Raw genomic sequence first — 13,025 nt, 5'->3', positions numbered from 1 at the left:
ACAGTTCCTTGATGGAGGGAACTAAAAGCCTGGGAATATTTTCAGAGTCAGTAAACAAGTATAAGGGCCTTTGTATTCACAACAGTTCTACTCGTAACTCAGTATACATACACGGATATCCACCACTAATCCCTATCAGATTTCAAGCTGGAAGAGGGCTTAGAAACGAGAAAAATGAGACCAAACTGGGTAAACGACTTTCTTAAAATTATGCAAAGGGGAAAATGCTGGTCTCCTGACTTCACTGCATTCCCTCTACAGTATAGCTGCTATTATTTTTCAAGCAACTCCTCCAGTTGAGTCAAATGTCATTTCAAGGGGCAAGAAATTACTTAAGTGACACAGGGATATTTTTCAGGGAATGCTTACACTTGCAGGAGTCTCAACCATCCATCCTATTCCCAACACCCTGTTGCACACAGCACTACTGCTACAGCAGCGACTCGAGTTTTTCTCCCAAGTGGTCTTCTTGTACCCCTTGGGTCCTCTTCTCTCTCATCTTCTTTTTTTTGTTTGTTTTTGTTTTTAAGCCCCTACCTTTCCCCCCACAACATACAAAACAAAAACTCGTTCAAATCATTTTAATAACCTCGATCTGATCCAAGATGTGAAACGATTCTGATTAGTTCCCTTAAGAGGGATGCTACCATGATTGCTTCACAGGAGCAGGCTCGAAGGCAACGAGGACACCGGATTCCCAAGCGCAAGGGTGCCGAGGAGCCTTCACGGCTCACAGTTTGAAGAGGCTGGTTTCGGAAAGTCCCTGAGGGGTAGCAGGAGGGACACGAGAGCTAAGGGGCCTCAGAGCACGGGGCGCGGCTGGTCATCAGCACCTTGAAGCGTTTCTTGACGGTGATTCGGTGACGGGAGTACTTGTCATCTGGGGAGAAGCGAGCGGGATGCGCTGAACAGGTCTGCTGTCCCATAGGGTCAAGCTTCTGCCCGAAGAAAAAAGAAAATTTCAGTACAGGAATGGCGGGAAAACCCGCCCGAGGGCGTCGACAGGGAGGCGGAGGTAGGGGACAGGGAGGAAGCTGCGCAGAGACGGCTGAACCAGAGGCAGGGGCCGGGCGCCCACACCGACAGCCGCACCCTCCTTCCAGCGCTCGAGGTTTCGGGCTTCCCAGGCCCCTCACCCCCGGCAACCGGGGGCGTCTCGCCGCTCCTCCAGCCTGCTGGTCCACAGGACTATTTACCACCTGCTTTCTTGTCTCACCTTAAGCGTATAGACCCGGTCTCCCTGCTCGTTGAGGTAATACTGGAGAAACATGACCACGCGGCACGCGCGACTCCCAACGCCGTCCGGCTCCCGCGGAGAGGGTGTCACGTGTTCGTCAAAGTCCTTCCGGTAAGGCCGGTAGTCTCTCTCGAGGCATGCCGGGAAGTGTAGTCCATTCCGGCCTTTCTCCCGCTGACCAGGAGGGGGCGAATGAGGGCGGGATTTGGCCCAGTTGCAACCCAGTTGCAACCTTGCAGGCGTCGGCTTCCAGTTGCAATTTTGCGGGCGCTCTGAGACACGTGGAGTGTGCCCACTGTGTGCAAGACGCTGCTAGGAGCTAGAGGGGGGTAGGAATGAATATGGCTTGAACATCGATGCACAGAGTCCTGCCTCTACTCGCGATGCGCACCCATTTCACAGGCAGTGGGTTTCTGGGGCCTGTAGAAACAAAGGCTCCGGGATTCCGAGCCCCTTTATCTTAGGGTAGAAAGAAGAAAGTTTTCTTCCCTCCCCTCTTTTCCATCCGGTTCCCCCGTCCTATTTTAAAGTATTGGCGGTAAAGAGTGCATGATGGGTATTCAATATTAGGCACAGCGAAGAGGGCGTGAAGTTATTTTATGAAACTGGTGAAGTATATTTCAGTGGTCGAACCGAGATTTAAACTCAGGTCTCTTTGCCACAAATCCAGCGCTCTTTCTTATAGTGGTGAGTAACAATAATAGCATAATACGATGCACCTCCTAGGGTTATTTCGAATTTTTAAAAGAACGTAGAAATTCTCTTTATAGGACTCTGATTTCTTTATGACAATGGGAGCCCAGTTATCATTACAAAGATTGTTGTTGCAGTGTTATTTACAATGGTAAAAGCATTGGAACATTTGTTAATTTTAATTTTGTTAATTTTGATTTTCTCGATTAATTTTATAACCGAGAAAAGCCTGAAAGGGTTTTTCTTTTCTTTCTTTCTTTCTTTCTTTTCTTTTCTTTCTTTCTTTCTTTCTTTCTTTCTTTCTTTCTTTCTTTCTTTCTTTCTTTCTTTCTTTCTTTCTTTCTTTCTTTCTTTCTTTCTTTCTTTCTTTCTTTCTTTCTTTCTTTCTTTCTTTCTTTCCTTCCTTCCTTCCTTCCTTCCTTCCTTCCTTCCTTCCTTCCTTCTTTCTTTTCTTTTCTTTTCTTTTTCTTTTTTTAGAATATAGTCTGTATTTATTTGTAGTTGCATAAAATATCTCTGTAAGGATTCACAGGAAACATATTATTGGTTTTCTCTGGGATAAAGAACTTGGTTCCAAAAAGAAAGAGGGAGGGAGAGAGAGAAGGAGAGAGAGAGATAGAGAGAAATCAGTTCCAGAGGAAAGAAGTGGGAAGGACACTTGCTGTATATTCCATTTTGCATAGTTTTACTTTAGAACCATGCTGATTTATTTCCCGTTTCAAAAACTAAAATCATTTAACAGAACTTTTAAACAACAAAATAATTTAACAAAAAAAGACTTTTTGGTTTTGGAATTTCAGGCTGAATGGCAGTTTTGGATAGAGTGGTGCTTTTCAGCCAAGGGTAAGCTGAACCTTCTGTGGACTGCAGGGCTGATGGTCGTGGACTGTCAGGGACTGCAGGACAGCTTTGTAAGGACATGTGCCACAGCCAGATGCCCAGGGTTTCTTTTTTTTCTTTTTTTAATTCTTATTTATTTATGATAGTCACACACACAGAGAGAGAGAGAGAGAGAGAGGCAGAGACACAGGCAGAGGGAGAAGCAGGCTCCATGCACCGGAAGCCCAACGTGGGATTCGATCCCGGGTCTCCAGGATCACGCCCTGGGCCAAAGGCAGGCGCCAAACCACTGCACCACCCAGGGATCCCTGCCCAGGGTTTCTGAGATAATCCTAGTTTCAAACATTCCATTTATTTGATCCTTAGATACACAGACGATATGCTCTGAATTTGGTTTAGAAAATATAGGCAAAAAAAAAAAAAAGAAAGAAAATATAGGCAATGTTGAATTTAGTTAAGGGTCTGCCACAACCTATTCATAGGAAGTCGGGTACAGAACTGGGTAGGATTGAAAGGCACAAAACTGTATATATTGGTGAAGAAACGTATAGGTAATCCAGATGTAAAGCTGTATTGTTGGGAATCAAAAAGAATTTATAAATTGCCCAAAAAAGACACAATCAACAATCAAGTTGCTCTAGTCTGGCTTGGGGGGCACTCCTGGTTACCACCTGCATCCCAGAGCCCTTTGGAACCTCTCTACCTGTGCCCCAGCCCCCCTCCCCTCCCCCACTGCAGAATGCCTTGAGTCCTAGATTCTAATTCCATTCTGATCTGGTCTTTATCTTCCCTTCCTTGGATCCCTGTATCTACTGGGGTCAGGTTGCCCTCTGGGTCCTGGACCCGACTGTCTCATTCTGGAGGCTTCCGGACAGCCACAGTTAGTGTCCACACCTGAGAGGATGGCTTCGGATGGAGGTAAGTCTGCCAGCAGTGGGGAAGGTCCTGACGATCTGCTCATGTCCTTGGGGATTCAGATTTGACACTTTACCCAGGGACCAGCTTTTGGGGCTGACCTCGAGGGATGTAAGAGCGCTAGAGCCCTGCAAAGCCCTCTGTCTTGGGGAGGCTGGGGAAGGAGACTGTGCCATTACCATGGAGATTAGGGGATGAAGAGGGCCTCCCTGGAGGCAGATCGAAGCCCCTCAGAGGAAGGTGCTAGAGTGTAGGAAAGGAATGGCAGTTAGAAACTTGTTTCTTGGAAGAGGAATCTCTCCAACGTGTGTTTGTGTGGCAGGGGCAGGGCCGTGCGGCACAAGTACTGCAGGGAGGGTTCAAGGGGGAAGGTCCAAATCCCCATTTCTTTGGGCAACTGAAGCCTGCTCTAGAATGATGCCCTGAGAGCACTGGGCTGGAGCCAGTCTCGATCTTGTCGAGTGGGGTGGGTGGAGATGTTAGCTGCAAAACTGTTCCCCGGGTCATCTGTTGCCTCATCTGTAGAGCAATGTCCTCCCAAAAGTGAGACTGGAAGGTACCAGATGGGCCTCTGCTCAGAGTCTCGTGGCTCCTTTTCACCCTGGTGATGGCTCTCTTGCAGTTGTGGGGCAGCTTCCCTTGCCCTCCCAGGCCTGGAGACCTAGATATCTCCAACCACAGTGAGAGCTGGGGCTTCCCTGAGATGCTCTTGGCTTTTCAGGCCTTTAGTCCTGTTTTGCATTGTGGAGAACTCCCAGGCTTCTGCTCTGTGATCAGGGTGATGAGTTGTCCCCTTCATGGTCAGGGAGTGGATGCTCAGTGTGGTTAGTTTGTCCGGGGAATGTTCTTTAGTAGAGGGGCAGAACACTTGTATGAAATTGGGCAAATCACTTGTAACATGGTGAAAAATCTCAAGATTCATGTCCTGAGGAATCACGTACACATCTTATGTATGTGCCCTTGGGTTCTTAGGCCAGAGTCCACGTGGGTCCCCAGCACACACTGTGGTTAGGACTTCACTGTCCCTCCTTCACAGTGGACCCTAAATTTCTGCTCTTAGGCGTCCGAGCAGAAGGACTGCAGACAGCCTGCATCACCAGACTGTAACATGTCCTGCAGCTGCTTAGAGCTCTGGAAACCTCCCTTCCTAGACACAGCGCTTGTTTCCTGGTCCTTATCTCTAGTCATTCCTGGCTGTTGTGTGACAAAATTTCTGGAAACCAAACATCTAATCCACCCACTCTGTCCAGGAAACAGTGCCTGTGTGAGCTGTGGCGGGGACCTCAGAGCCGTCAGGCGCGGGGCTAAGGTGGTTTGAACGTGTTTGGAGTGGGCGGGACGGGTCCCAGCACTTGTGTGCTGGGTGCCGTGTGTAGGGAGTGTGAGCCCAAGCGCCCAAGGGTCGCACAACTTCTCCAGGGCAAGCACTCTCACCCAGGAGTAAGGGACGTCAACATCCCTTTCAGAGGACTGTTGCCAACGCTGCAGGGTCCCCCAGCACACCCTTCCCTCACCTGTTGGGGGCGGGCGCTCTGAGTGCAGGGACTAAGTGGGATTCCAACGACCCACCCTCTGGCATCCTCTGCTCCTCCTCCATTCCCTCTTTTTCTTCTCATCTCAACAGCACCTCCACTGCCGGGACAGGATGTGACCCTGAAACCCGGTGCTGCCCTGTGTTCTTTCAGTGCACTCCCCTTCCCCCAGTCTGCTCCTGGCCCACCAGACCAGTCCCCCTGGGAGCCGCCTCCACAGCCCCCCCTGCCTCCAGCATTCTCTGCAGGGAACCCTCTGGTGCTCTCTGCTCTCCCTAGCCCATTGTTGGTGACAGGGGATGGGGGCCCTGGGCCCACTGGGGCTGGAGTCGTTGTCAAAGTCAAGACGGAAGGGGGGCCGGTGGAGCCCTCTCAAACTCAGAGTTTCATCCTCACTCAGCCAGCCCTCAGTTGGATCGCTGAGATGGCCCCCCCTGAGGGTCCTCCCTGTCAATTCGTGACAGCCCCTAACGTGAAGACCCTTCTGCCCACCAAAGCCATTGGGGTGAGCCCGGAGGGCCTCCCAGGCCTTCCTGCTCAGGCTCCAACACCAGCTGCCCAACTGGCCTCCGTCGTGCGCCCAGAACAGGCTTGGCCAGGACCACACGGGGCAACCAGAGAAGGAGGTCCTTCGGCCGCCCAAGCCAAGCCGTCACTGGGTGACCTCTCCTATACCTCCAAAGGTGTTTATGAGAACTTCCGTCGCTGGCAGCGCTACAAAGCCTTGGTGCGGAGGCACCTATCTCACAGACCTGATGCAGAAGCCCTTTCCTGCTTTCTTATGTAAGTGGGGAGATCTGAGGTTAATTGTGCTAGCACTCCCAACAAGGAGTGCTTTGGGGTGGAGCAGGGATTGTGTGATTTAGGGGTCCTTGAGGGCAGGTCAGGAGGGTGCTAGAGATACTCTGTGAGCAGGAAAGCATAAAGGTGCTGCTGCTGCTGCGCCTGTTTACCCACTTCCCAGGCTATATAAGCTTGCAGGTGTCTTCTCTCCAGTGAGCCTCACAGCCCTGAGTTCAGGCGGGCAAGCGTTTTAACATAATCCTCATTTGTAGAGGAGAAAACTGGAGCTCAGAGGTTTCCTATCTTTAAGCTGAGGAACTGTAAGTGGAGCTCAGGTCTCTGGCACCTCATCTGGGGGCCTTCCCATCTATTTTATTACTGTCTGACCTCACACTGAGCCATCCAAACCAGCAGGATGGGTGTTGGGCCCTGACCCTTCCTGGAGAGTGGAGGCTGCCGTGGGGCTGGGCACAGGGCGTGCTGCCCCTGGCCCCCACTGTCCCCCTAGCTTATTCAGAATTCCAGTTGGTATAGCAGGCAGGTGGTAGAGGAGCCTAGGGACCCTGGCCTAGCCTCCGCTGCTTGTGGGACTGCTGATCCTGAGCGCCCCACACTGAGGCCTGAGCCCAGTTTTCTCATATGGAAAGGGGCTGGTTGTACCTACCTCAGAGGGTTGCTGAGATGATGGAATGAGTCAGTATCTGTGACACTTGTAGCAGCGCGCCTGGCACAGACAGGGCCTCGTGGAGTGGCAGCTACTATCATCAGTACTGTTGTTATAAACGGGCAATGTAGACAAGGGGAAGAATTCCCAAATGGCAGGGCTGCCTGTGAGTGGATGCCTAGCAAGGGACCTCGGGGTCAGGGGCTGCCTGTGTTGTTCATAAGGCCGAGTAACTAGCCAGCTGTCTGGGGAAGCTTCTCTTCTTCCCACCCAGACCTGCTGCCTCCCCCACCTGCACGGTGCTCCCGGCATCCTATGTCGACCACTGTGTAACACATACCAGGTTTTACTGGGCTGGAGAGACAGGTGTACTGTTCCTCAGCCTCTGGGCTCCTAGAGGAGTCTCCCCCTCCCCCAACTCTGCAGTGAATACCTCTAAAGGCTCCCCCAGAGTCTTGGGTGTAGACCACCTTCCACTCCCTGCTTTCTCCAGATGGGTTCTGGGTTCTCGTGGAGCCCGGCAGGCTGCATTTCTCCCTCCTGGCCTCTCCATGCCCTCCGTACTCAGGGGCCCCAGGTAGGGTCTCCTCCAGAGTACGATCCAGATTCTTGGCAACAGTCGCCTGGGAAGCTGGTTGAATTCGCCGTGCAGAGATCCTGGGGCCCTGGAATTCCTAATTAAAACATGCTCCAGCAGGTGATTCCAGGCATGTGCTTGAGGATGCAGGCAGGTCAGAAGGGCAAAGATGAATCACGAAGAGCTTGAGGAGTATTGACAGTGGACTGTGTGTGAAGGGCATCCCAGAGGCAAGAAGACACTTAAACACCAATAAATAAAAACACCACACAGCCTTTCATCCTTTCATTAGACATTCATTTGGGTCAGGGAGTGCCTTTTTTTTTTTTTTTTTTTTTTTTGAAAGTAAGAGCCTTTGGGCAGGGTTAAGCCTACTTTACCGTGAATCCACTGCTTTAATAAGTGCTTTAACGCTTATTATATTATTATATTATATTATTATAATAAGTGCTTTAACAAGTGCATTCTTCCTAATGTTTAGTCAAGAGTGGCACTGTGAGGACTGGGGTGCTTGATTTCAAACTTTGGGGGTGGCGTGGGCAGACTCAGTCATCTGATCTTGAGTGAGATTTGAAGATTTCAGCAGGAAGAAAGTCCAGTGTGGTCGATGGATGGATGGGAGGTTGGGGGTCTGGAGGTCCAACAAGCCGTGGAGCGTGACAAGGATCGGGAGGCAACTTAGATCTACTGAGGGACAGTGGGGTATGTTGAGGTGTTTGTGAGGACGGGTGGATTGGGGGTCCACTGTGGAACGTGACTGACCTGATGGGGGTTTTAGCCCTGTGCTTCGCTCCCTGGCCCGGCTGAAGCCTTCTATGACCCTGGAGGAGGGACTGCCAAGGGCTGTGCAGGAGTGGGAGCACACCAGCAACTTTGACCGGATGATCTTTTATGAGATGGCAGAAAAGTGAGTCTGAGCAACCCCCATTCTCCTGAGGGGTGCTGGGAGGCTGAGGGACAGGGGCATGGGTGATTATTAAAAGGGGTGCCAGGAGGACTGGTGTAGACTAAGGTGGGGCCTCCTGGATTTTCACGGCTTCCACCACCTTGACCCTCGGGTTTTCCTGTCCTCCCTTGGGAGCTCCCCCTCCTTCAGATCCTGAATCATACAGGTCCTTGATACTGAAGCTCCAAGAATGGGGTTGGGGTCTAATTGGTGTAAAAATGCCTTGCCAAAGGGACCTATCCATGGGGAGGTGAGCCCTCTGAGGCAGGTTCTCTCCTGTCTCACTGACCAGCTAGCTAGTGGCTGCTGATGCAGACCTTGAGACCACTCCTCCTCTGGAAAAACTGCCACAGAAATCCCCATTATCCCAGGGAGAGCCTGGTGCGTGTAGAGCTTGGTCAGGCCAAGGTCCTGGATGCCCACAGTGGTCTTCTGGTTCTCCATGATGGTCTCCTTGGTTAAAGAAGCAATTCTGAGGAAAGTTAACCCTTTCTTCTGAAGCTTGGTTTCCATTTCTTCCCTTGTAGACCTCTTAGAATTAGTGTTCCTGGCCCCCAGGCCCGGCCTCAGGACTTGGGTCTCAGCACTGCCTCCTGGTGGGAAATGCCTTGAATTGCAGCCCCCCGGGCATTGCTTTAGGATTTCAGGCATCCTTTGTGGCTGTAGGTGGAGGCAAACGGAGCCTAGCCGCCTAGCCGGGCTGGCAGTAGGGACCCTGTTGGGCCTTGGCCGGAGGCTATATTAAGGCTGTATTAATTGCCACTGGATACACTCCATGATGCTGGGTGAGATCAGGGATGACATAGAAGTGAAAGCCGTGGCTGTGTCCTGGAGAAGCTTGACAAGCTCTAGACCGTTCATTTATCTCAACAAGTTTCCTAAGTGGTGGCTGCTGGTCAGGGATGTTGTGAGGTTTGCCCAGAATGGTTATTGGGCTCTCTGTGAGCAGCACCCTCCCGGTGTCTGGCCTCCTCGGCACTGTCCAGGCCTTCCTCACCCTCTGCAGGTTCCTGGAGTTTGAGGCTGAGGAGGAGATGCAGATTCAGAACACGCAGCTGACAAGTGGGCCCCAGGGCCTGCCTCCTGCAGCCCCTCTGAAACTCGACCCTCCGGGGCTTGTGGCCCCTGAGCTTAGCCAGCAGCCAGGTGAGGCTCCCCACCTCCAACAAGGGCCATGGACCAAAGGCTCAGAGTGGGGTGTGCACAGAGCAGGTGTGCATTAGGGGAGGCGGCGCCCTTCTGCTCTGAGGTTCCACACAGGACACACGTGCACAGCAGGCTGGGTCTCTGGGTCCCTTCGTCCCAAACTTTTTTTTTTTTTCTTTTCCTTCGTCCCAAACTTTGACCTTGGCCCAGTGAACCCATGGCTCTCTAAGTGAGACGTACATGACTGCATAATAGCTCATCTGCCTGGGAAGTGGGGGCTGGGTCAGAGGACGTCTTGGAATCTCAGGGCTTTCCAGATGCCTCAAACAGTGCTTCTCTGAGAGCCTCTGGTCCTCTCCCGGGCCGGTCCTGCTTCAGGCCGGGCCTAGCCCATGACCATCACGGCGAACCCGGATGGCTGCCCCAACTGACCCAGGGTGGGAGGCAGAGGCCATGGCCCCTCTGCCTCTCCCCATCCCTCTCCCACCCCTCTAGTGTACATTCCCAAAAAGGTGGCTCCCAGGGCACGCGCCCCCCGCCGGCGGCAGCGCAAACCCCAGAGGCCTGTGGTCCCTGAGGCGCCCAAGGAGGTCCCGCTGGAGGCTGTGAGGGAGTACACTGACATCGTGGAAGGGCTGCTGGGGGCGTCAGACTGGAAACAGGACGACGAAGAAGAGCAGCAGCAGGACGAGGAAAGGATGTGTCCCGACCCAGGCCTCCTCAGCTACATCGACGAGCTTTGTTCTCAGGAGGTCTTTGTCTCCAAGGTGAACTGAGTCTGCAGTCTGGTTTCTGGTGGAGCCTGGGGTGGAAACCAGGGAGCTGAAGACCCCGGGTTTGGCCTGAGGCAGTGAGGAACTAGGCAGTCTTCCTGCTGAGAGGTGGCCGTGACTGTGTGCCACTGGCAGTGGTCAGGGTTAATGACAGCCCTGGGTGGGGTGGTGGTGGGGTCAGGGACACGTGGCTCCTCTTGAGCCTCTCGCTTCGCAGGTTGCTTCCCATCAGGACTCCCATTATTTTTCCTGTGTTCCCCCAGGTGGAGGCTGTCATTCATCCTCGATTCCTGGCCGACCTGCTGTCCCCAGAGCAGCAGAGGGACCCGTTGGCCTTAATGGAGGAGCTGGAGCAGGAAGAAGGACTCAGCCTTGCCCAGGTACACCTGGGAGGTAGAAGTGTCACAGTAGGAAGCTTGTGTGACTATGTCTAGCCCTACGCTGTCCTGGATGGTGGAACTCCTGGAGATGGACGGCCCCGGGGTTGGGGTTCAGGTTCAGGCCAAGCAGGCAAGACATTGTAGACACTCAGGGATGGGGAGCAGGTGTGCAGGATCAGAGCATGGGGATGCAGCCCATAGGCGCAACAGGAGCGGTGGCATCTGGTTTTAGTGCTGGGACCTGTGCCACTTGCTGGCATCCCTGCCCCACACAGTACTGTCTCCTCACTGCCCCTAAGAGAGCCCTTCTCCCGGCCGCCTGGGGGACCATGTCTCCCTGATCTCCTTCTAGCTGGTCCAGAAGAGGCTCCTGGCCTTGGAGGAGGAGGATGCGGAGGCCCCTCCTAGTTGCAGTGGAGCTCCGTCGGACTCTAGTCACTCTGGTTCGGACGAGGATGAAGATGGGGGTGGGCGGCTTCGGCCCTCCCCTGGGCCTCGGGTTGCTGGGGGTGCTGTTCACTTGGGAAAGGCTGCTTCTCCAGGGGAGCGGGCTGTCGATGGCCTACAGGAGGTGCAGAGAGATGGGAATGCCGTGCCACCCCCCAGCAGCTGGGACCTGCAGCTGGACCTTCCAGCTCCACAGGGGCCTCGAGGGTCCAGAAACATGGAGAAGAGAGGGGCCAGGAAGGTGACAAATCAGATGTCCCCACATGGGGTTGACCCTCTAGGAGGTGTCATGTCACTGGGGCAGCCCCTGGTGGTTGACAGAATTGCCGAGACTCTGCCCCTTTGTTGGCAGGGAAGCCCCCCACCTGACCTGGGTTCCGGTTTGGGCGTGCGACTTGTAGAGCTGGCTCCTCTGCAAGGACAAGGGTCAGAAGAGCAGGTCCTGGGGCTGCAGACAGGACAGGGGCTAGGGGGGCCTGCAGTGCTTCCTCAAGAGATGGAGCCGTGTGCAGTGCCCCAGAAAGGCTCTTCAGGAGCCATGTGGGGGGATGACAGAGGTCCTCCGGGGGTTTCCAGTTACAATGAGAACCCCTCCCCCAGAGCGGCTGGTGACAGGGATGGGGATGTAGTCTCCCTCAGTCGGGGACTTTGGCTGAGCAGTGAGCTGGCCGCGGTGGGCTTGGAGTTGCCCTTACAAATGGAGGAGGTCATAGAGAACTTCCACAGCAGGGAGAGTGTCACTGAGCATCAGGGAGGCTGCCGGGCAGGGGGCTCCAGCAGCAGCAGTTCCCAGGGTCCTGGAGAAACCGTGGCACCTGGAGACGAGGGGGGCAGTGCAGTTTCCTGCGGAGGCACAACTGGCACATCTGCCCTGCAGAAGAGAAACGACTGCAGCCTGCCGGGCCCCCTGGGGGCCAGCAGCCCATCCTTGAGGCCTAACGTAAACTCAGAACAGGGCCCTGAGGCTGCCGGGGATCCCAGTGGTCTGTGGGTGGAAGGATGCCCCCCTTTGCCGGAAGGTAGGCTCAGTGCCCCCACCCTGGGACCTCCCAGAGAAACCCTGCAGCCCGCGTGTCCCGGCAACGTCCTGGTGCTGGGGGCCCAGGGTGTCCCCTCCTTTCCCCAGGCCGCCCTGGGGGCGGGGAGCGGAGGCCGGTCCCGGTCTCCTGTGTTGGAAACCACAGAACAACACGACCACCTACTGGGTATTGGAGATGTCTGCGGCCTCCAGCTCGGGGGCCCTGGAGGCCGTGAGGACACCAGCCCCCCGAAGTTTACTTCCTCTGCCGCCCGGGGCCGGGTTGGGGAGGGCGCTGGCCTCCGGCAGCCTCAGGGCTTGGAGTCCTTCCCCGGGAATCGGGAGGCTCAGGCACGGGGGCCGCCCGCAGCCGCGTCCCCCTGCCGGGGCCTGGGGCGCCCGTGCGCTCGCTGGGGCGCCAGGGCCGCCCTGGTTGTGACCGGGGCCTCCCCTCTCAGTGAAACCCGCAGCTCCGCAGCCGGGGCCAGAGGGAAGGAGGGGGACGAGGGGGAAGACGAGGGGGAGGACAAGAGGGAGGACGAGGGGGAGGACGCGGACGCGGAGGACGAGGGGGAGGACGAGGGGCTCTCCGGCTTCGCCTACCTCCTGGCGTCCAAGCTCAGCCTGTCGCCGCGGGACCCTGCCTTGGGCCCTCAGCCGGCCCCGGGCGCGGCCTCGATGGGGGGGCCTCGGGGGGCCCACGGAGCGCGCCCCTGCCGGCCCCCGGAGGTGGGCGGCCTCGCCCCGTCCCCGCGCGCCGCTGCCACGCCTGGGGGGGGGACGGCGGGCGCGGGAGGCCCGGCCCCGGCCCGGGCCCGGGCTGCGGCTGCGGGGGCGCGCGGCGTCTGCGGGGACAAGCCCCCCGCGCGGGCCCCACAGCCCCGCAAGCGGCGGCGGGACACTTTTGTCGGCGGCCGAAGGAAGAAGCGCCGCCGTAGTCAGTAGGACGCGGCCCCGGACCCGCCCGCTCGCCCCGGCTGGTTCGCGCCCAGGCCCTGGGGGTCAGCCGGCTCCTCTGCTGCTGCGCGGCGGGAATCACGGGCTGGGCGCCCCGGCTCCGAGGAGGGAGGGAGG

At 55.5% G+C, this 13,025-nt stretch overlaps 2 protein-coding genes across 2 annotated transcripts; one reads left to right on the top strand and one right to left on the bottom strand.

Moving 5' to 3' along the window:
• Nucleotides 1-566: 566 nt before the first annotated feature.
• Nucleotides 567-1,372, bottom strand: NOP10 (NOP10 ribonucleoprotein). The gene is made up of 2 exons (XM_077880432.1): nt 1,217-1,372; nt 567-938 (listed from the first exon to the last, which is right to left on the bottom strand). Exons 1-2 carry the CDS (start codon nt 1,268-1,270, stop codon nt 792-794), a joined length of 201 nt encoding a protein of 66 aa, XP_077736558.1. The 5' UTR covers nt 1,271-1,372; the 3' UTR covers nt 567-791.
• Nucleotides 1,373-1,702: 330 nt separating this feature from the next.
• NUTM1 (NUT midline carcinoma family member 1) lies at nt 1,703-13,019 on the top strand. Its single transcript, XM_077880410.1, has 8 exons — nt 1,703-1,924; nt 3,593-3,688; nt 5,310-6,000; nt 8,020-8,148; nt 9,194-9,333; nt 9,829-10,100; nt 10,370-10,486; nt 10,839-13,019. The coding sequence occupies exons 1-8, from the start codon at nt 1,837-1,839 to the stop codon at nt 12,894-12,896; spliced, it is 3,591 nt and encodes a 1,196-aa protein (XP_077736536.1). The 5' UTR covers nt 1,703-1,836; the 3' UTR covers nt 12,897-13,019.
• Nucleotides 13,020-13,025: the final 6 nt, after the last annotated feature.

Source organism: Canis aureus, chromosome 32 (assembly GCF_053574225.1).
Source record: "Canis aureus isolate CA01 chromosome 32, VMU_Caureus_v.1.0, whole genome shotgun sequence".
Classification (NCBI taxonomy): Eukaryota; Metazoa; Chordata; class Mammalia; order Carnivora; family Canidae; genus Canis; species Canis aureus.
The sequence above is the reverse complement of the archived record's forward strand: the minus strand, read 5'-3'. Positions and strand labels throughout refer to the sequence as shown.